Genomic DNA, 24566 nt, shown 5'->3' with positions numbered 1-24566 from the left:
ACTTTTCAAAAATTTTGCCGGGCAATTTTCTCTGACCTCTTTCAAATCTATATAAAGACCCTATTTTGAACACCATTTTTGCACCGCCGGCAAATTTTTGAGAGAAAAACAATCAATCGTTTTCGGCACTTTTGAGAAGGGCTTGACCAAAAATTGCGTGTTTCGACAGGCGCTCCCCCTCAATAAAAATTGGTTTTTATTGGTGCCGGAATCGCCTTTAGAGAACTTTAAGGGTCAGTCAGCCGGCCCACCAAAAATGAATGTCACAAAATAGTACCAAAAGGGGAGCCTTTGGACCGTCAGGGGCTCGAATGTTTGAGGAAAGGGACATCTATTCCCCCTCCTCCCATAAATGTGCCAATGAAACTGAATATAACATATAGCCCCGGACACTCGAACTTCAAAGAATCCTTTTCTTAGTGGTAATTAAAGAAAAAATGATCTATAAAATAAAAACATCGCAAAATGCAAGTTCTTTAAAAGTTGAAAAATGCTCACTCATACAAACAATATGGAATTGAATTCATAGCTGTACGCAAAAATAGAGGTATTAATTTTATCGACTTGAATTAAAGTCATAAACGCAAGGCTCTGGCTATAAAAAAATGAGCCGCTGGATATTTTCTAGGTCATTTATATGTAGATCATACTATAAGAATCAATACTAGGTTTCGTCGACCTAAATAGATATAAGATGGTGTAAAGGCAATTGTTGAACTTAGAGTTCAAAGCACGGTCACACGACATAAAAATTGCACAATTTTTATTTCAGCGAGCAGATGAACAATTTTCTTTCATCACCTTTTGTTTTCTCATCACCTTTTGTTTTCTCTTTTGCAATTCAAAAAATAGTGTTGAAGTTTTGATAGATGCTAAAAAAACTAATTAAAAGGACTTAGCCAGGCAAAAATTTGAGAAGTCTTGTTTCAAAGGCAAAAAAAAGCCAGTATATCATAGCTCTTTTTCGAAAAATTCTTGCTGCTGAATCATCCACACAAACAATAAAATCCATTTGAATTTGTGGACCAAAATAAGTTCATTGAGAAGCAGCTGAGCTTGAAGTACTCTCTATGTCGCTGAAAAACGACAGAAAGTAAAGATTTGAAAGAGTTACTTGGTCCGGCGTCAAATAACGGTTAAGTGTTAATGAATAATTTCCTACTGATAATCGAATTCGGCATTAAGCAAACAAAGGGCAAAGAAAAATTACTAAACGGATTCATGTAAAAACTTTTTATTAGCAGTATGCTGTTTCTAATTTTAGTCAAATTTTCTGACATAAGCTCCTGAGAAGTTTCAATTTCTCTGTCGTTAAAATAGATATGACCATTTTTCGACGCCGCACCAATTATTTTTTTCAAATTTTTTTGTCTGTCGTTTTTCGAAGGCATAAAGTGTAATTCAAGATCATCAGCTTTCATAAGAACTTATTTGACCCTATAAACTCAGATGCGTTATATTGTTTGCGAGGATGTTTCCACAGTAAGAGCACTTCTAAAACTAGTTACTTTTTGCATTCAAAACATATTTCTCAAAACTTGGCCCGGCTAAGTCCATCCAAATAGTTTGATCTAGCATTTGTCAAAATGTGAACCCTACATTTTAGGTATTTGCAGAAAAAAAACATAAACGGGAAGAAAAAGTTGTTCATTTGCTTTTTGAAATCAAAAAGTTGCAACCTCTTTGACTTTGATTGCTTTTAATACTTTTTCGGAGACTTGGATTTTTCTCCAAACTCATCCCTCTAAAAATAGAATCCGATGGTTTTTTGAATGTTGAAAAAGAAAATTTGATGTTGTATACCATCTGTGAAACTATACAAGCACTCTAACTAATGATGGATATATTTTAAACTTTCTTTTTCAATCTAGGGGCAGAGGTGCACAGGGTTTCTTCTCTCTTCCCGAACTTGGGTACCCTGGAAATCTCGGCGAGGGCGACATCGCGACAGCCCTGCAGTTCTTAATGGAGAACAGAGCCAAGTTTGCCCTATCTAGGGACAAAGTTCACCTGGTGTCACAAAACGAACACAACTCCATCGCTTTCAGGTTTGCTCAAAAACTTATGCGGATCACTTGTTGGCAGATGATAGGATTGAATACGATCAAATTAGCTGAATACTCAAATCTATCCAATTTTTCGAAAAATTCCACTATTTCAAGTTGCCAACTTAGCTGCTGCGCCTATAAATAATTCCGACCATCTTTGCCATCATTTTGTGTAATTTAAGCAGTTTTAATGTAGCAAATTGCTTATATGAAATTGCTTTATGATGTTTTTGAACAAAAACTGCGTTGCTCCGCTAGTTTGAATTTTTAACAGAGAGAAAACATAGATTGGTGCATTTGATGTGGACTATTTCTTCTAAGCAATGAATCTTTATTAAATTACCTTGCGATAAATTGTCACTTTTATAGTTTTGAGGACTTGTCGCTAGCTCCGGAATTTTCACCAGCGACGAATTGTCGCCATACACTATATATCATCTAAAGAAGAACAGTTTTTTTCAGGAAGTTTACTTTATACCATTGTTCTTTCATCTTAATTCTGGAAACTGTATAATTCTTTTATAATTGCACAATAAAAAATTTTTAAATGGATAATCTTTAATGGAGATCGCATAAGATATTCCATCAGACAGGTGATTATCTTAAATATGAACGAGACTTCAATGATCTTAGACATCAAACAGAAAAAGAATTATGGCTAGAAACTTCCGTTTTTTCCAAAGTTCGGAGAGGTTGTTTGCGTGCAAAAGCGTATGGCTTACCGATTTCCTACTTATATATAGAGAGAAACAACTTTTGTGGTTAGAACCTGTAATTTTTTATTAAAAATCTATTTTCTATGATCATATTTTGAACGTAGCTGAAAGAGTTCCAGTCCCCACTTTTGAGGCTAATTATGCTCTAATTTTTCGAGGGACGAGTCTGGAGAAAAATCATATTCTTATAGTTCTTTTTAAATACTTAGGCGTTATTTGGTATTATAATTAGCAGCATATTTAGCACTAACATAGAGCCAAATTTTAGTCCGTTGATAAAGCTGTAGTCGTCTAAGATTTTCTAGCCACCACCCAAAATAGAGTAAAAAAGTTCCGACATTTGTTTAACATGCCTGAAGTCAATGACAAAAAAGCGTCGAATGTTTTTTAAAAAAGAAGTAGTTCACTTTTTTAACAATTGAGTGAGAAGAAATAAGTTGTCTGACTTCAAATTGGAATGAATGCTGATCTGGATTAGACTGCCACTTACATAACGAATTCGAATAAATTTTAGCACATTTTTCAATCCGGTGCCTTTTTTAAATCCCAGGTGCCTTTTCTGAACTAGAGACGTCAATATATTTTCGTTTGCATAAAAATTGGCTAATTGAAAAACTGAATTTGTCTGGAGAAAATGTTTTTTCACTTCCTTCGTAAGACGTATTTCCAAATCTTCAAACCACAGGTGATAATTCTTTATGATTGTGAGCTCAAGGCATTGGCATTTTCAGATTGTAGAAAAAATTTTGTTAACAAATGCTTTTTAAAAAGTCAAAAAGGGTCTTTATAAGAAAGCTACCCGAGCGCAAATATTTATTCTTTTTTCCACTGGTGGTAACAAATAGGTGTGGCAAATCATAAATTTATTTTGTAAATTGCTAGACCAATTTTATAGCTCCGTATTTTTTATTTTTCTTCTTCAGCGGAAGAAAAATTATGACTACCATCAAAATCTTCTGGCTTATAGTGGATAGTTTTGAACCGAAAAGTTTAGATTTCGTCAGCTGTTTGCAAAGGTTTTGCAGCTCAGGAAAAAAATTAATAAAAACCTTGCAAGATAATAAATGTTAATAGCGAAACAACGTAAAGAAAGCCTAGAACTTTTCGCCCAATAAAATCTATAATTGGTGTCAATTAGCATAAATTTACAAAGTTTCAGGTCTTTTTGTAAGTTGTACGGTAACTTTTTGAGCTGTGAATCTAACGGAACAAGTTTGAGAATCATAAAAAGGGCCATTACCTACTCAAAAAAGTAGTTGATCAGCCCCGCCGACTTCAACAAAGTTATGAGACAAAACTTGGGATATTTTTTCAGGAAAAACTTCACTAACTTTGTGGGTAAAATATTCATTCACTAATATATTAATACGAAACAACTTAAATTAGAAAACATACAAGTCTTTGAAGCATTTTCAAAAATTTTGAGAATTTTTGTAAGCCATATCAAATAGTTCAAACTTGCACTCTGCGATTTTGATCAAACTTTGAGATTTTGAGTTTGGTTTATTCCTCCATTTTACATTATTACACAAGTAACATTAATGATACAACAATGAAGGTGAAATGATCAGATGAAAGCAAACTTTCAAAAGGGTTTTTGACACTCTGAAAAATTCTTGGTGTCTTTTCTTGGGTAATACACTTATTATAGATTATTCTTAGGTTAAATGATTTTTGAGGAACGGTTAACATCTTCAAGAAAAGCTTGACTACAACAAACCTTTTTTTAAAAACTGAGCTCACTTTTTAAAAAAGACTTTTGCTTGCTAAGCATTTCATGAAGACACTAATGGCTCCTCAAAACATTAAAACATCTTCAAAAGGTGCGCTAAGTAAAAAAAATGATTGGTTGATAACAGCTGAAAACCGATAAAATAGGCCAATTTTAGAAAAATGACTTAAAAAAATTTTAAAAAAAATCGTTCAAAATTTTGAATTTTGAAGTTCAAAAATTCGATCTTTGAAACTTTTGATTCCCAAATATGCGCTAAAAAAATTTAAAAAACAACTTAATTTGACTAAAACCACGTTTTCATGGCTTTAAATAAGCATAAATAAGCTTTTGTAAGCCTGCTTTTGTAAGTCACCTCATTAGCGATAAATTGGACAAAAAGTCAAAAATTTCAAAAAACTTAAAATTTTAAAAAAATTCTTCGATTTACGACTAACTGGGCTTTTAGATGATATATCATGCAACCCATTTCGAGAATTTTTTGGTGCTCGCTACATGCTTCGACAGTCTCGACTTATTTCGGATACTTTTCATTTTTCTCGACCAAAAAGAAATGTGCTCGACTTTTGTCAGTCCATGCCGTTAGATAAGTTTTTTAGGTGAAATATTAATTCAAATCGATAACACTGGCAAACTACTGCGATCGAGCGGTTTCAAAAAAGGCAGCCTCATTTTGAAGAGAACATATATTTTTTAATTATTGTTTAATTTTATGCTTTTTTCTATAGTCAAACAATTCAGTACTATTGGCAAAACAAGCGATCATGCCCTATACAATTCTTTTTTTAAATTCTATCTCGTTTCAGCTTTCTCATGAGCAATGTGAACAAGTACTCGTTCCGTTCTCTCAGTATGTTCGGAAATCATCACTTCACCGAAGACCCTTTCTACACGCAGTCGGAAGAATCAGTCACTGAAAAATCTAGACTCTTTATTTCCAGTTGCACTGAGCAGACAATGAACAAAAGAGCTCTACAAAACTGTCTTCATGGTAAATTTTCACTATTTTTTTTACTGAAGTGTTTTCTACTTATCTTCAAAAAAGTTCTTTTCTTACATTTAAAATTATTTATGTTCTTTATTTCAAAGGTTTTGGTGGACTTTTGAAATTTAGCAGTAACGCTAAGTCTTGGATGTCTTATAGTTGTCATCAAAAGTTTTTATGATTCTCAAATGAATGTTGTTCAAATTGTATGCGGGGGAAAAGAGCAACTTTTCTATTAGTCTCGTGATCTTTTACGCCTTACTGTTTTTTTAAACCTTCATTTTCTGAAAGATATGATTTTTACACCTTGCTCGCGTAATATCTCTCAGCAAATAGAAAAAAACCAAATTAAACCCTCCTTAATTCACTACAACGAAATTGGTCCATGCCATTGAATTGAATAGATGAAGGGAATTTTCTGCTTCCACGGCAAAACTAAGCCAAACGCAAGTAAACATACAAAAAGTCTGGTCGTATCAGAGCTAAGTCTGAATGTTCCGACCGCGTTTAATGCTAGTGAAATTGTTTTTTTTTTCAAATAAATAGAAATTCATAAAAAATGAAAACATTTTAAAAGTTCTGAAAATTGAAAACTATCTCCCCCAACAATTATTTAAAATATTCACACTAATGCCTTTAGGTTCTAGTAAAGTATTATTCAGACCAAAAAGTTTGCAGCAATTTGAGGTTAAACAAGTTCTGAGCCCAATTAAAGTGCCGCTTACGCGTCAATGGCATGCCCCGGTTTGAGCTTTCATAGAGAGTAATCCAGTGTCCTTTGGGAGAAAACATTTTATTGATAGTTGAGTGATGTTTCTTCGATAATTCAGTCCTGAAATAAATTTTTGTCAACGATGAATCAGAAAAAAAGTCAAATTTGATTGTGGGACACAGATTGTCGTAAGCACATAGTATTTTTGCAAACTGCGCATTCAGTAGTCACTTTCAACTTTTCGCAAGAAAGTAATGAAAACATATAGGACTATAGTGTGGACTCTATCCCCGTTGTGAACTTTAAATTTTTGTTCCATCGCTGGTTTTAGGGTTATTTACAGAGATGAACGTGCACTGAATCACTGCTGTCCAGCTGTCCATATTTTGGTGTCCCACTCTTTAACCTCACTTTATTTAACCCCCAGTTTTTACACCCCCTACTTTATAACCCCGTAACAAGTTAACCCCACAATAAGTTAACCCCGTTTTATTACCGAACTTTGCTTCAAACTGAATCCTTTTTTATAACTACAGGAAAATTCTATACAAGTTTACCTCATTTCGATAGCATTTCGATTAGTTAAAGAAACAAGACTGCTCGTAAATCAGGGCATTTTGTACATTATCTAAGTGCAAAAAATTTGAACCGTACGAAATTAATACGACCAATTAGCTAGCCTCCATTCAATTTGGAACGATTTTGTTGTGCTGGATAATTCGCCACGCATAAATATTTCGCGTTAAGTTTTCAATAATATGAATAAAATTTTCGAAGCGCGCATAAAATAGTTGACAGCATGGCCAAATTAACAATTTTTAAACTACCAAAAAATTGCATAAAATGATGGGAGGAAAGTTTTTGGTAAATTTTGATTTCGGGGAGTCGCATTATGACTAAAGCATTATGAATAAACTCTTAATTTAGTCAAAAACATGGAAAATTTGGCAGTTTTGAAACACCCAGAACTTTACAAAAAATAATCGGAGGTAAAATATCTTTGTACATTTGAACTCAAGAAGTTGATATCTTTAATGGGGAATAAAACAATTTTGTTGAAAATTATTGTTTTGATCGGTGAAAATTGACTGAATAAAAAAACCACACCGAGCATAAATTTTCTGTTTTCTTCGAAAGACGGAACATTAAACCCTCATTCACGCGTTTAGAACAGAGATAACCTTTATGTTGCTCATTGGAAGCAACACAAGACTTTCAAAAAGTATACATAAAATCATACTGCCCTCAAAATCACACTTGAATGTTTGTTTTTACCATTCTATGAGTTATTATGTATTTCGTTTGCTCTCAAAAATTTTCGCAATTAAAGTTTTGATGTTTACCGACGCTATGGTTCCTAATTTCTTTCAAGTCAGTTACACTGTAGTTCTACAAATTGGTATTAGAAAGGGGTTAAATTGTAGCGTGGTTATCTAATTCTGGGGCTATATGAGAGGGGGTTAAGAAAAAAGTGTTAAAAAGCGCGGGGTGATTATAAGCTTGGGAACCCATATTCTTACACAAAATGATCACAAGTGAGTTATCTTGCTAAATTTGAGCCGAGGACTCTAATGTTTTTCAAGAATATCAAAATTGGTCTGAAGAAAAACTACACTTCTTCGAAAGTCAGAACAATAAGCAATAACCCAAATCTGGTCAGCCAAATTGATATTCAAACCTTTTCTGAAATTCTGAAAAAACTACTTTTGAGAGTTTTTCTGATCCGCAGACAAACTTTCCGAGAAAAGCATGTTGTGGAAAATGCAGCTCAACTTTTCAGTTTGTTTGGCGCACCTAATTGTAAAGTTAGTTTGAGCTTAAAAGAGCTCCTAGAGAATTCTTCTAGTTGATCTGCTAAAAACTTTTATTGCCACAAAATGGTAATAAATACCATTTTAATGGTTATGAATTCCATCTTTGAAATTCACTAGAAAATAATCTTGGACTAGAGGTTTGGACACTAGCGAAAAAATTGGACTAGCGGAACCATGGAATAGCAGGAAAATTGAAAAGTTTTTGAATGATCATACTTGGAGCAAGACACTTAAGCTGATGAACAAAATTGTTAGCACCCATCAGCAAGTTAATTACCACAGCAATACATTTATTCACAGGAATCGAAGACATCCGAGGTTACTACAAAAATGACTCATCCTCCTTCAAATGGGGCCCAACTAGACTAAACGGGGCAAAAGAGAGTGACTTTGAGAACAGATTGAAGAAACTGGGCGCTATGAGGAAACAGATCAAGATATTTCACGGAAACTCTATGGTCAGCGGGCTGAACTTGATCGAATCTGGAAAATTCCAGAACACTTTTCTGGATTCGCTGCATCCCAACCTGTATATCCGAAGTTAGTTTTACTTCTCGCTTTTTTGGATTAGCGATCTGCCAATCATACTGCTGTTAATAAAAAAAGACTCATTTTTAGTTGTCTAACAATTCGAAAAAAAAACTGAAGCAAATGGGGGAGGGGGGACTTACTTCTTGAATAATTCACTTCCTGTTTTCTTTTTTTTTGCATATGGGTTGCTCGGAATCATTCAATTTTTTTTCAAGTAATCTTATACAGGGCGGATCCAGGATTTTTCGAGGGGGGGGGGGCGGATTTTCAAAACATTTTCGAAAATTTTGACGACCTTTTTTTCTAGGTCGACCAAATTGATTATCTGAGCTCTCCCAAACCACTATGAAGACCTTATTTTGAACAAATTTTCTGCGCCGCAGTCAAATTTTTGAAAAAACAGGTCAAAAAAGCCGTTTTTGTTATCTTTTTGAAAAGATTTGAAAAAAAACGCGTATAACTTAGTATATATTGGCGCCTTTAGAAAAAATTTAGGTTCTAAAATATATATCTCAAAATAGTACAAAGGGGGACCCTTTGGGTCGGCAGGGGGCGAATCCTTCCTTGAGAAAAAAACGTCCGTCTCACCCCCCCAAACCCCCCCCCCCCCCAGCACCCCCCCCCCCCCCTTGTTAGTATGTTATGGAAAATTGAAATTTCTAATGTGGCATAAATTTTTGATAAAGTTTTTTGTTAAATTTTTGTAATAACTATTTTGCGTAGGTTTTATACGCCAATATTCAAATTACTTACAAACGCCCCGCACCGATTAAATTTTTTTAGCTCTCCGAAATCCAGTAGTAGAGCCAACAGTTCCCTTCGATGTCTATACCAAAATGCTAAATGCCACTCTTTGTACTCTGGACACCCATGGAAATCCAGGCATCCTCTCGCCGCTCCAGTGCAACATCATCATCCAGGAGTACCTGCCACGAGACAACCTAATCGAGTCAATTGACCGAAAGAGCGCACTTAGACTAATCTCAGAAGGCCTTTTCGATCGACAGCAGAAAGCATTTCTTCATCGACTGAATTTAATTTCAAAGTATTTCGATACTTTCGCCTACATGATTGATAAGAGTTTGATATTGGAGAAAAAATACAGAGAAGCAAACTCGCTAGAAGTTGATTATCTTTTGGACACAGTTCCAAACTTTTCGACAAAAGATCAAAACGGAATTTCGACGAAGATTAATATCGTGTTGGCTAATCTCCTCGCTTCATCTATCAATAACCAGTTAGTAATTTTCGATTCTATTAAAGAAAATAAAAAGTAACATCGTATTAAAAATCTGTAATCATGCACTTTAAATGAATTATTTTGTTTCTGTGTTTTCTAATGTAAATACCAGTTGATTGGTCAATAGGCTAAGCAAAAGCTCCCGAGAGTTTTTTTCGAGGCCACATCTAAACCATAATCCAGCGCCAGTTAAAGGGAACCGAAAAATCCGGTTGACGCAAAGTTATTATTTGATGAAAATTTACCCGTATTTACTGCAAAACTGCTTGGTGTAATATCGGAATGGCTGCATTAGACTAGACTATTCAGCCCAGATTATACTTTTTTAAATTAAATTCTATTTATTTATTTTTGAAGTGAATGGTCCGGATCTGATTAAATTGTTCTTTTGTTATCCAGAGTCACTTCTTACTAAATCAATATCCGGGCACCCCATTGGAGATAGTAGATTGTGTTCTTTGGTTATAATATTTATTCATGGGGGTGTTTCTTAGTTTTTCAACATAGGAGGATCGTAGACAAGGTTTTAAAAATATTTAGAGAAAAGAAACGACTGGAAAGATTTAGGGCGCGACGTGTTGGCAGCTATAGCCATGTTTTCTAGACAGGTGTGCGGCTTAAGTAGCCACCAAAGATACCTTTTGAGGATTACTTAAAACAACGAAAAAACAGTATTCGAATTCGATCAATCACTTGTTTTAAGACAAAAATTTCTTGCAGGTCGTAGGAATAAATTTCTTGATGCCGAAAAAATGAAAGTTTGCTCAAAACTAATCTGGCATCTGGAAAATAATCTTGAAGTATGATTATGATTATGAATAAATTTTTGCTCTTTGCAAATCGATAAAATTCCATCCAAAACATTTTGAAAAAACGCCATAAGATTTTGTAAGAAACCCTGTTCGATCTATGATTGTTCCAGTTCTTTAAGTACAACATGTTAACATTTCATGACATATAGCTAGCTAAACCTCCTTTTTTTTCCGTAATTGAGATATCACTAGACAGAGGTACTGTATATTTAAAAAGTCTACTTCAAAATCTAGGCCAAATTTAAGTACACAGTAAGTATAGCTGCGCAGTTAGTGCTTCATGAAGAGTGTATTTCTGCCTTCAATTGCAAACCTGAATTTTTTGCATGCGCTTAGGGATTGAACGGCAAATTTATGTTAAATTTGCGCAATCTATACATTTTAGTATGTTCATTGTAGTTAAACATTTTTATATTACAAAAACTACAACAAAAACATGGTAGAATCTCTGCGGCGTTATTTAAATATTTTTAACTTTTTGTAAATTATTCCAGAATCCAGGACCCTTACTACTTGCAGTGGAATTGGCCAAAGTACCAGAGCAGTACTGGCTTCCTCGTCCTGGCCATAGTGCCCCAGGACCAGCTATCTTCCAGAGTGTCCATACTCCCGGTCAAGGACTACAGACCCAGAGCCAAACGGTTCTGGACAGGCATACTTCCCACTCTATCAGGTAGCACTAAGAAGTAATTTATTAAGATGATTCTAAGTAGATAACAATAAGGGTGTCAACAGTTTAAAATCTCCCAGTGTCGAGAAAAACCGGTTTGAATTTTTTGGTTTTTTGTCTTAATTCGAGCGAATTAAGCAAGCGAGCAGGCTTAAAATAGCTTATGTTAAAAGCCGAAAAGCTTAAAATAGCTTACTTTAAACGTAAAAACTTAGTTTTACTCTAGTAAAGACATTTTTTTAGTATGTTAGCGCCTTTCTTGGAATCAAAAACTTGAAAAAAAAACTGCAAGAAAAATTAAAAAATCTATTTTTTGTTTTTCTAGTTAAATTCTGGATGCATTTTTTTAACTATGGTTGTCGAATATGCCGAACTATTAGGTTTTCCTTCAGATTTTTTTATCACACCACGCCAAAAAACGACACTAATTGAAAAAAAAAACGTTTTTTTTATGACTATGGTCGGAACATTCTGTGCTACTTGCACAGTAACTTTCTATCCTTGTTTTGAAAGTCAATGAATGAAAAAAGACACTTATTCAGGCGATGCAGTTTTGTATTGTCAGGGAAAACAACTAAAAAAAAACAAGTGGCAGTTTTGGTAACACGAGAGCAACATTGGCATCAGAACAAATGTAAAAAAATGTAAGACATGTTATTTTTTCTATAGAATGAATACAAATTTGTGCTAGAAATTTTTTTTATCCCTTTTTTATTGAAATCTCTGTGCTCAAATATACATTTTACGAAAAAAATTATTTTGCAGTTGAAGTACTTCAAAGTGTCCGTGTTGAAGTTTTTGCACCCAAAATATCCAAAAAACACAAGTGTTTTTTTTTATAAACAGAACTTTTTTTGTTTTTGTATGCTAAGATACCCCTAAAAAAGTTTTATTCAAACAGGGATTTCCTATTTTGTCTATATAACTCGTCAATCAACTATTTAATACACTAACTAACAGAAACATCGTATATGGTATAAAATTAAAAGGCACAAGTAGAGCTGAAGCTCGGGACACAACCAGTTTTTAGCGAGGCACTGAAATTTCTGTTGCGACTACTCAAGGAAATACAAAAGAGCGACGTTACAGGTCATGATCAGACTGTGTGTTCGAACTAGTGCAGTTCAGGTTTGCCAGCTCCTCACCAGTCGATGGCAAACAAAAAAATCGATGATTGGAGACTTCGTGCTGAGCGTTAAATATACCTCTTTGACAAGTCAAGGACAAAATTAATCTTGTCTTGTCAATTTTCAGCAACCTCGGTGCAGGTTGTTGAATAATACAACCTTCAACAACCTGCACGGAGCAGTTTTATGAGTAAGGTCGACCTCCTAGACGCACAAGACCACAGACAGATGGGACCAAAGACAGGTGATTAGTGTTGTCCAGCAAACTACATTGTTTGAAAAGAGTCGTACAGAAACTGATTGAGCCCCCCTAATGGCGAAAATGCTCATGAAAGTTTATTAAACAAACGTCAATGACTTTCGCCATTTTGTCAAACGATTGGAAAACCAATTTTTATTACACTGTGACTGTTTTCGCCAAGGAACAAAGCATTTGTTTCCTTTGTTTTTTATCACCAATTTATACACTGCTAGAGCATGATAAGAGTTAGAGTTAGGCCAACTAGGATTAAAGGCTGGAGTTAAAAATTGAGATAGAACCTGAGGTTTGAACTGAGGATTGAGAAGAGGTAGTGATTGTTGAAGAATGAATTGAGTAAGTAAAAAAATGAAATCACAAACTAAGCGTAACAAAAGTACCAGTTATTAATTACTAATTAATTAATTAGTTTGTGATCACTAGTTGACCTTATTCGAGTTTAATTAGTTTTGAATATTTTAATCAGGTTTGATCTCCAAACTGATTCGCCTCATGTATTCTGTCTGACCTTGAGATGGTCTGACCTCAATAGAGAAATTGAATAGATTTTAGATTGCAAGAAAAAGCAGTTTAAAAGCAATTTTTGTCAAAGAAATCACTCGATTCTTCTTTTTTCAACTTTTTGACGAAGGAGAACAATAAATTTTTGCGCGATAATATCCAACATAGCTAATTATTACCGAAAAAAAAGTCTTTCACAATCGATAAAATTAAACAATTCAAACGCCGTTTTTGTGTTCAATGTGCGTCAGAGATTAGACAAATTATGAAAAATTCATGACGAACTGAAAGTCATAAAATCTCTTCCGTTAATTTCTCTGCTTTCATAGGACTTGCCGATGATAGTAGTGTGCCCCTCCCACTGAAGCTGCATTTTATTCGAAGATAGGTGGTTAAATATCAGCACCGGATAAAGAACACCTGGCTATATGAATACCTATATATTTTTTTAATAAGTGCAAAGTATTCTTAAGTATTGCAGGCCAGGAATGGATTAGGAGGAAATGTGACCCTCCCTTTATCTCCCTTAGGACACCCTATTCGCTAATATTTTCGGAGGTCTGTTTTGACTTACCGATTCTACCATTTTGAAAAATGCAGCAAGTGTCGCAAAAACTGACAGCCAAATTTAATTTTAAATGGATCTTGTTTTTTTTTAAGAAAACTAATAGGACTTTCATTGATTTAGATTTAGATGCACCAAAAAATAGTATAATCGTTCTGTCAAAAAAACTTCAGAAAACTTAAGCAAATGGGGTACCATTAGGTAGATTTATGTGGTCAAGTTTTTTCATGATCCACCCCTCAACAGCTATTCCCTTCAACTGTATTCAATAAAGTAAAAATATTCATAGCAAGGTGTTTTTTTTCCGATAATGACTTTTTACCACCTATCTGCGAATCTGCAGTAAAATGTTGCTTGTTTAGTCCAAATTTAGGTCAGTTTTCCAGATCAAATCATTTTTGATTTTGGTCATTTCATTTCGTCGATACTCAGTTTATATCAAAAATTATTTCGATTTACTCAGCTTGAACGCGATAACATTTTTTTAGCTCCAACTTCTCATGAGCCCTGAAAAACTGTCGTCAGAACAATCATATTAAAATTCGTTCAGTCTTTACTTGGATACTGAATGATACTATCGATAAATTATCTCAACAATGTAATTTCACAGGTTGTACCACAGGTAGATGCCCAAACTTTGTCTTGGGCTTTTCTCCAGAGGTCTTGACCTTCGTGTTTTGAAATTCCCAGCGAAAACAGTTGAAAGGATTGAACAAGCAATGACAAAGCAATGAGGAAGAAGTTAAGGTCTCAGCCTCTCAGTTGAAAGGGCAGTAGTTCGAGGCCCGTTATCCGTGCTCGTAGCATACGAGGGTGAGGCAACACTCCCCTGCCAGAAAATTAACCAAAAAATATCCTGATGGCTAGCCGTTATGAGGTGAACATTTCGTACGTTAGTCATTTTCCTCATGGATTAAAATGGTCTTGGCTAGTAACAAGCTTTCTTCACAAGAAAAAAAAACAATTAATTTCAATTTAAAACTTTCAAGAAGGCACAAACAATTTTCCTCGGCTGTATTTTGACTTTTAGTCTCTGAGGAGAACTATAAAAATAATTATGGATAACAACAAGACTGCAAGTAAATCAGGGCGAGGCATTGAATTCTCCGACTACACTTTAAAGCCATTTTGAAAATTTTTTGAGCTGAAAATTTTGCGAAATAATAATAAAAAAGAACAAGTCTGCTCGTATCAGGATGAGGCCTTTTAAGGTCTATGCAGCAGTAATAACAAAAACTATAGTTTTTTTAAATTAAGATTTTTTGTAAAAATATCCCCCACACGCCATTTTAAGTACAAAGTGATAGATTTTGCTCCTATTAACGAATCAATTATTGCATATAAGCTGCCATGAACCAATATGGAACGATTTCTAAGGCGGAATAAATCTCCGCTTACGCGTTAAGAGCGCGAAATATATTTAATATATTAGTTAATTGTCCCCGAGCACAAAAATTCCGTTACTCCCGTTACAGAAGTCAGAACAAAAATAGTTTGTTTTTGAATATATCCCCTCATACGTTAATGTAAAGTAAAAAAGGATGTATTTCGTTTTTTTTATTTTGATAATACGAGCAAGTGACTTGCCACAATTTAATTTAGAACGCATTAATCCGCCGCTTACGTGTGTGTTGTCTGAACGCAACATATCGAGCGTTAATTATCCAAAATTCTTATTAGAAAAACTCAAACCTCCATATCTTTACAAAAAATGATAAAGTTGAAATATCTTCTTAAGTTTGAGCTCAGTAAAAAACAAAATTTTCAGATAGTTTACAAAAATTGCGTCAAAATGTTTAGTTAAGAAATCGAAATTTGACTGAATAAAAAAAGTACCCCAAGCATGTTTATTCCGCCTTTCCTTCGAAAGTCGGAACAAAAATTGTTCCAATTAAGAGAATGCGCATGTGAAAAAATTTCTAGTCCAACGCCTTCACATACTGCTCGTATCAAGTAAGCCTCTGAGATTTCGACTCTAGTTTCAGACATCTGACGCATGGGGCAGATCTACGATTTTCTCGAGAATGGATTTCCAAAAAAAGGCGAAAATTTTTTGTTTTAATTCGACCAAATTGATTTTCTGAGCTCTTCTAAATCACTATAAATGCCCCATTTTGACTAAATTTTTATGCGCCGCAAGCAAAATTTTGATGAAACAGGCCAAAAAAGCGTTTAAGGCAATTTTTGGAAAATTTTGGCCAAAAAATAGCGTTTTTTCGGCGCGCGCCTTTTCATAAAATCAACTATTTTTTTGAAAACTTCCACACACATCTAATAGAAAAATTACAAAGTGATATTTTTAGAAAATAATTATTCGGGGGGGGGGTCATTCAGCGGTCAACTTGTTGATCGAAAACTAGTGCGCATTTATTATTCCAAATCGATCTAGTTGTCAAGTTCCAACCACTTTTCATTTCCTTAAAACTAAATGCTGTTTTAGCTCAAAATATCCAAATTTTTTCAAATGACACAAGTAAAATTTGCAAAAAAACTTTAAATTGAAAAAATAAAGTAGCCTGGATGAAGAAACACCAAAAATTTAAACGAAAACAAAACAACAACAATTTCAATGAAGCGTGCAGTTTGAATTATTAGGTGTTTTAGATGAAAACCATATATTGCAAAGCTACAAACATTCGTTGATTTTTCCATCAGAATATCGAACAGAGTACAACACAAAATTTATTCCAGCTGCGGTTTTTTTCGATAGTTTGCCTTATTTATGTTTTTCTTTGTACGCTTAATTTCCGCTATTGCTTACAATCTAAATCGTTAAGAGCATAAAATTCTGGCTCGAAAATCAATTCAAACTGAATTAACGCAAGCCAATTGGTCTTAAAAACTTCTTCATCTCTGCACAAATAAAATCAGCTGACCATTTACACTAACTGTGGATTTTTTTTAAGATACAAACCAGAAAAGGTATGAATGATTCTTAATTCCTATTTCGAAGTTTTATCAGAAGTGTTCAAACAAATAACAAAGAAATGTAGTCTTCCATCGATTATTGCTTGAATCTGCGTTAGAGATGAGAGTTTACGAGAGAAAAATTAACAATTTTTTTTCCGTAAAATTATTTCCCTTTTCACTTGATGAGCCATAAATTACCTGTATCGCAACTCATCAACTCAAAAGACATTCTTTTTATTTTTTGTGTACTCCCACTCATGAGCAGTCTTATTTTTTACGCATGAAAAAAATTCTGTGGTCTTGCAACGCCTCCGAAAGCAACAATTTCGGACTTGTTAGCGCTCAAAAATTTTCTAATTAAAGTTGGAAGCAAAAAAACGGATGCAGCTGATGAGTTCTCTCTTTTTTATGTTAAATTGTTGCTTCTCATTTTTCTATTAAAAATTTTGATAACAATACAACCAGACTATTAATGTTAGGCTATACGTGCGGACCGACCTTTTACCAGACCGACCTTTTACCAGAAAAGTTATAACATAGACCTTTTACCAGACTCGATAAACAAATTTGATTGACAGATGTAATGACGCCGTTTAGTCTAGTTAAAGACAATGTTTTCACGGTTTCTCAACAAAGTTTTGTTTGTTCTAGCCGCTTCCTTTTCCACTAATTTTAAACTTATACTAATTGAGTTATTGCATTGTGGTCTGGTAAAAGGTCGGTCTGGTAAAAAACGGGCTAGGTCTTTTACCAGACCGACCTTTTACCAGACCGATCTTTTACCAGAGCACAATGTAATATATCAATCAAGATAAATTTAAGTTAGTGGAAGATTCAAAAAGGAAGCGGTTAGAACAAACAAAACTTAGCCGAGAAAACCGCAAAATCATTGTCTTTGACCAGACTAAACGGCGTCAATACATCTGTCAGTCAAATTTGTTTATCGAGTCTGGTAAAAGTCCATGTTATAACTTTTCTGGTAAAACGTCGGTCTGGTAAAAGGTCGGTCCCCGTAAAAGGCCTAGCCCCGCTGTACGTATAGAGAAAGCGTGTAACAACCAATGACGAACAAGACTAGTCGTATCAGGATGAGGCCCTGATTGTTCCGACTGCCCTTCAAGGTAGTTGAAGTAGTTATATTGTAAAAAAGATTTAGCATAAAAAAATCAGAACTTCATTGAGTTTGCAAATATTTCTGCACACGCAGTGTCAATTGCAAATTGTTGTGTTTCTCATTTAGTAACGCGTTGTTTGACCCAAGTAATTTAACTCAATCAGTTTTGGTTGATTTATTCGCCGTTAACATAAAACTGACTTCTGCTACGCGTGAAAGAAAACTGTAATATTAGTGCAAACAAGACTGCTCATATATGAAGACAAAACACTGAATGTCCGGAATGCCCCTTAACTGGTTGCCCCTTAAAAATAACCCTAGAATATATATTCCTCAACTTTTTTGAAAGTCGGAACAATACCAACACAAATTAGCAAGTTTCAAACCGCCAAATTAGCAAGTTTCAAACCATCATAACTTTACAAATCTATCCCCCCCCCATTGTAATGGGGGGATTGCTAAATTGTTAACAAGATCCCAGCACAAGTGATGAATCTGTTTAGCTTTGAGCTAATATGGCATAATATCGTTCTGGAACCTGATCTAAACTATATTTTATGATTGGATAAATTGGATATATTACCACTGTAAAGTATTTAATATTAACCAATCATAATCCATCTAACTAACAACCCACTTATTTGTAAGTGCTGAAATTACTTGTAATTTCAGCACCAGAGAGATTTGAATTTAACTTAGAAATTAGTTGTCTCTCCAAGAGAACTTCAGCAGCCGCAATAAACCAGTATACCCTAGATCTATTGAGCCTAGCAGAGACTAGTTAAACACCCTGAGACTAGAAAGTATAAGAGTAAGATTAGGATCGGTATTAGACTAAGAAGTTGCACGAATCTATCCGGCCGAAAATAAGATAGCGTGACGAGCAGACGATGTACCCTATCCGAAATTACTCTATGAGTTAACCACATCGGTTCTAACTCAGTTCTCTGTACTAAAGTCAGTCAAAATTGCTTGCTGAAAAAGGGAAATTTATTTGGAGAAACAAAATTTTTCTTCATTTTCTTCGGAACAATAGGGAAGTCGGAACAATGAACGGTTTTGATTGATATCAAAAAATATTAGGTCTAGCGCCAACTAAATTGGCAAAACAAAAGAAAACGAGGGAATCAAGCTTGAACCTTTTGTTCTCCTTTCAGAGCCCTCATTCTACTCCCAATACTGCACTTCCCTCTCTCGCTCAACGGGGGGCCTCATCTCCGCAGACTCAGACAGGGCATCAGGCATGAACAACCCAGCCGGGTACCCTTCCCCCACCTTGCAGGAGGCCCACTTGATTCTGTCCAGTGATGCGGAACTGAAGATGGCAATTTTGTTAGGCACCACTGCCTTTCTAGGAAGTCTCGTCTTTATCAGTTGTATTATGTTGGTGGCCACTAACCAGCAATTGAGAAAGGTCAAGGCGGAAAAGATGATGAGTGAAGACTTGCAGAGGAATGCCGTACTCGCCACATGCAAGTTCGATAACGTACACGGTCAGTGCGGTTAACAGTAACGTTTGACCAAAATAAATTTTTCAAATCGGAGTGTAATGGAAAAAAAACGGAATACACTGATAAACGGAACAATAAACGCAGTACAGTTTATCACAAAATTGTATTTAGACTTGGAGGCTTGAACTTAGTACCAATCAAAGCTCGGATACCATTTCTGCAAATCAAACTGAATTATTCAACATTCAATCATTAAGAGGTAGTTCAAGTAAAACACCTGAAAAAATTGAAAAAATAAAAAAAATTGAGTAGGAAGTTTCGTTTTAGTTCGAAATGAAAAAAAAATACGTCCGAAATGTTTCGAAACTTGATTTTTTTCTTGATTTTGATTTTCAAGTGCTGATATTGCTTTACTTTTTTTATCAGCTGAAACAAAATGCGACTACATTCGTCACTGCCAAACATTGCCAAATGAGAGACACCGAATTTCTAACAGCGCCATAATCAACGACGACTATCTGGACTACACACAACACAGACGCCAGTCTCCGGAACAGGAAGCGAGTAGTATCACTAATGGGTCGGCCAAACCACTCTTATACGACCAGCAAAACTAGAACTATGTATTCCCTATTTTATTGACAAACAATGTTTTATTTCTGTTATTTTTGAATTTTATTATTGATTTAGTTTTAAAAAGATCAATTTTGTAATAAAATTTTAATTTTGCGATTTTTTTCTAATTTTTTTTTCAAGGTAACTCTTCGTGTCTGTTTTCTGCAAGCAAAATCCGTTAAAACTTCAGTAATTTGTCTGAAAAAAACGACTACAAAAATTTGGTGTTACACATTGTTCGGGTAATTGCAAGATAGCCGTTTTGATATTAAACTTGAGATATATACACGCGAATTATAGCTCATCAGAGCTTTTTTTCCAATTTAACCGTCAAATTTTAAATATTCGTGAATTAAATTACAGAAAAATAATGTTTGTAACTTTTATTCATCAAAAAATTGTTTCTTCGGTCATAAATGAGCTTCGGTCACCATAGTTACTGCTGTTTGCGGCGCTAGAAGTGACAGTTGGGTCGTCGTAAATTGATCCCCTGTAATCTGGGGTCAAATTCTGACTTTCAAATCTTTGTCGAGTGCTCGGCCTTTTCCTTGATCTTGTAGTGTCTCGTCTAGAGCGTGATGAAGGCCGAACGGGGGAGGCAGCTCGCTGTTTTTCTCTTCCGCTCTCGAATGAGTTCAATCGACTACCATTACTGGAGATTTTACTTTTAGACGGCTTTTGACCATGGTTCAAGTAAACACTGGGACTTTTATCGTATGCTGATTGTCCTGAAAAAATCACTGGTATTTTTGTCGACTAATTTCCATCTTTATTTTCAAACTTATGGCAAAAAAAACGAAGTTTTGACTATTCTCAGGTTTTCAAATTTGGTATTGCTGAAGAAGGAACAAAGGAAAAATAACGCGGAAGAAATAGTCATTAAAAATCCAATTTGATCACGAACTCACAAACTTAATTTTTCATTGCACAAGAAAGAGCACTTTGACGACTTACTTTTCTCTTTCTTTGACTTTTTGGCGCCCCTCGAGCGATTGGAAACAGAAAGACTCCGCGTGTTACTTTTACTCCTCTTTTTCTTCTTCTTCGCCTGTTTGGTCTTCTTGGTCCCCCCATGGTCTCCGCAAAGCCCCACCCTGTCCTTCTTGCAGGGACCACACCCGAGACAGCAGCAGAGTGCCACTCCCACTCCTATGCCGATGGCCAGGAACACAAACACGAGCACACAGATCAGCACTATGATCCACTCGTTGCTACAACAAACATTCGAATGAAGAAAAGAGTCTAGTCGATGGCGGTTGGTTATCTCTTGCAAGATATCTAATAATAATTGAGGTTTCTGCAATTTTGAGGCACTTAATGGTAAGGCGTTCACTTTGAAATCGTGGCAATGATAGTGTGTGAGGACGAGCTCTCACTTTACATCGAGTTTCAGGTCTACCACAGCTTGACCAAAATCGGCTGCAATAGTGGTATACAAGAAAGTTCTAGGCGCAAAAGAAACGGCCTTGAGTCGCAAAAAAAAGCTTGGCTTAACAAAAAAACAGTCTGGAATGTGGGGAGATAATACAAACGGACTATCCCCGACAGGACTGTTAAGGCCTACTGATAGCTCCTCTGCGATTCGCAGGAGCCACATTATGATTTATTCGCAGAGGATCTACAAAAAACTATTCAGCCTGTCGAAGCATAGTCCGTTTCTCTCATTTCTACAGATTCCAGACTGAGTTGTTTTGCTGAGCAAAGCTTTTTTTGCGCCTCAAGGTCGTTTTTTTGCGTCTAGTACTTTCACGTGCTACCACTATTGCAGCCGTAAGCGTTCAGGTTATAGACCTGAAGCTAGAGGTTAAGTGACGTCCTCACACACTATCATTGCCTGGCAGAGGATTGCTTTCACGATCTGACGATCTTAAAGCGAACGCCTTACCACTATACTAAGATAAATTTCCGCGATGATCGACAAGTGATGAAGTTCCGCGATGAACGCAGCGTCACAAAAATTGTCACAGTTAAAAGAAAACTCCATTTCTTGGTAAAATAGAAAAAAAAATAATTTTTTTCAAGACGTTTTCATTATTTTCTTTTTATTTTTTTTCTGTGAAGTTTAGTTAAGTAAAGGGCAATTGAATTAGGTAAAAAAATCAAAAATGAAATTTCATTACATCTAAAATAACGTAGAAAAAATGGTTGAGCAGTGGTGAAATAGTTACGTCTCCGCCTATCAATCGAAAGGTGGGATGTTCGAAGCCCACCATGATCCGTGCTCGTTGCTTGAGGGTGAGGCAACATTACCCAGCCCAGAAAAATAACCTACAAAACTGCATGTAGTTCTTAAACAGGGGCACAACAGCGGCTCGCCGTGATGAGCTGTACAGCTCGTATGTTGGTCCTATCCCTCTTGGATAAATGATCGTAAAAAAAGTTAGATAAGATTCATTTTTAAAATTTTCATGTTGTGTTTCAGTTGAGGATATAGGATTTTCTCGAGGTTGGGGAAACTGATTTTCAAAACTTTTTCAAAAGTGTTGACTTTTTTTAGTCGACCAAATTGATTTTCCGGATACTCCCAGAACACTCTGAAAACACTATTTCACGCCACATGCAAATTTTGAAGAAGAAAAAAACAAATCAAAAGGCCGTTTTTGGGCACTTTTCAGAATTTTGACTACAAAAAATTGCGTTTTTTCAGCGCGCACTACACTTCAAATTTAGAATAGTCGGCTAAAAATGGATATCATAAAACCAAATAGGGGACCCTTTGTTTGGTGAGGGGGTGGAATCCCTGAAGAAGAAGGGGTATCCAACCACATATTTGCAATATTTGACCCTCTACCAGCTTTTTGAGGTAGTCAATATAAAAAAAACAAATCCTACGCCATATCTTCCTCCCACTTCGTGAAAAGCGGTCGGGAAAATGAATGTAAGTCGCTCTGAAGTGTCAAAATTTTTTGAATGGGAGTGAAGATATTGCAAAAAAAAACGCATGGAAAAAAAAAGGAAAAAAGGCAAGAAGGCTGTTTTTTTTCTCACCCGGGGTCGTCACTCTGGTCTTCTGTGAACACATCCAACTCGCACTTGTTGTTCGCATCATCACCTCTGTGACAGTGCAATCTACCCAAGCAGTCATCTATATCATCACATGCCTGCATAATATTGCAGAAAAACTAAGCTGATTGAAGAAAAAAATAGTTTTGACCAAGCTTGTTTTGATTATTTTCTAGTTTTATATTTTTGTCAATTCATCTGTTTATATTCATTATCATTACCTGTGAGGCTAACTTCCTTCGCGTCTTCTTTGAAAACCGTGGTTATGAATTGTAAAACCTAGATTTTACGTTTTATAACCATGGTTTTCAAGCACGATGTGTAGGAATCTAGATGATTGTGAATGTTAAAAAGAAATTGATCGAAAATTAGGATATATGAAGCGTACAATCCAAGATCCTGCAAGAAATACTTTGTAAATATTTCAAATCTTTCTTTTTGTCAAGCAATTTGAAAACGTTCCGCCAAAACCTTGATAAAAACGTAAATATTCAGATACAAATATCTCAAAAAATGTTGCGCAGAGCGAAACCATCCAAAAAAGTCATTTTCTACTTGAAAAAAACTTTGCCTAAGGTGAAAAACAACGACTTTTTTGTCCGCGAATAGAAATGTCGTTGTTTTTCACCTTAGACAAAGTTCTTACAAGTAGTAAATGAGTTTTTTAGATGGTTTCCCTCTGCGCAACATTTTTTGAGCTGTTTGTATCTGAAATTTTACGTTTTTACACCGCAAAAAGCGAAAGTTTAATCAAACAGAAAATGAACGAGGAGCACGTTTTTGCCAAAATTTTCTTTCTTCTTATTTTTTGCACTAAATTTCATGCGAAAACAACAACAAAAAAAAATCTTTTAGAATTCGACAACATCATTTTAGAAAAAACGGATTAAAACTTCTGGTCTATGGAGGTCAACCCGGGTATTTATAGGGTTGGCAATTTGTAATTGGGTGCCAAGGAGGATAATTAAATAGATCCAAAATTGCTCCTCTGGAAATTTTCATGCATAGAGAAGTCACTTTTTTAATATAAAAATTGGCAGAAAAAATACATAATTAATTACCGGTAAATTCTGAAAATTTGTAAGGACCGGATTACAGGTAATTGTACAATAAGCATTTTCAGGTAGAGGACGTTAAATTTGTTTTATTGACATAATTATGTTAACGGGCAATCGAGCTCCGTTTGAGCTATGTTTTGCTGGAGATTTTCTAAAAATTTTTATTGCCGCGCTGAAGAAAACTCATTCAAAATTATGCCTCAGTTTATGAGACTAAAAACGAATATTTTGAAGTCCTTTTATCAAAGTTTACACAAAGGGGAAATAGAGCTTCGCAACACTTGAGATGAATTGAATATCGCCTCTAGCACATGAACCGATGAATGAAAAAAAAGCAAAAAAAGTTCAAAAAACCATTTTAAAATATAAATGTAGCAAAAAACCGAAATTTTGGAGACCAATTAACTGCATTCTAATAAAATTTACAGAGAGGCGAAGCAAAGCTTTGCATTACATGCAATAATATGCACACATAACATGACAACTTAACCGACCGAAATAGATAAAACCTTAGAAACTTTAAAAACTGATCTATCAAAAAACTTCCATAATTTGCCTTTATTTTATGTTGAACAGTAATTTTTTCCAGGGTAATACGCCCCGAAGTAATACAATTGACGGTCAAACAAACATCAAAACAAAACTTACAAAGCAGTAAGAAAGCCGACAATTCTTGAGCAGACACAGGTTGCGCCGAAAAAAA

General features: G+C 35.1%; 1 protein-coding gene across 1 annotated transcript in view; it reads left to right on the top strand.

Moving 5' to 3' along the window:
* The window catches only part of LOC134851946 (uncharacterized), a 48383-nt gene extending 28558 nt beyond the window's left edge, over nucleotides 1–19825 (top strand). Inside the window, exons 3-9 of the mRNA XM_063868220.1 lie at nucleotides 1872–2048; nucleotides 5303–5487; nucleotides 8308–8547; nucleotides 9322–9775; nucleotides 11085–11263; nucleotides 18894–19229; nucleotides 19614–19825. Coding sequence (XP_063724290.1) covers nucleotides 1872–2048; nucleotides 5303–5487; nucleotides 8308–8547; nucleotides 9322–9775; nucleotides 11085–11263; nucleotides 18894–19229; nucleotides 19614–19804 — 1762 coding nt within the window. The 3' untranslated portion in view covers nucleotides 19805–19825. The remainder of the gene's footprint in view (nucleotides 1–1871; nucleotides 2049–5302; nucleotides 5488–8307; nucleotides 8548–9321; nucleotides 9776–11084; nucleotides 11264–18893; nucleotides 19230–19613) is intronic.
* The last annotated feature ends 4741 nt before the right edge of the window (nucleotides 19826–24566 follow it).

This window comes from Symsagittifera roscoffensis, chromosome 7 (genome assembly GCF_963678635.1).
Source record: "Symsagittifera roscoffensis chromosome 7, txSymRosc1.1, whole genome shotgun sequence".
Taxonomy (NCBI): Eukaryota; Metazoa; Xenacoelomorpha; order Acoela; family Convolutidae; genus Symsagittifera; species Symsagittifera roscoffensis.
This window is presented reverse-complemented; position numbering and strand designations above follow the sequence as displayed.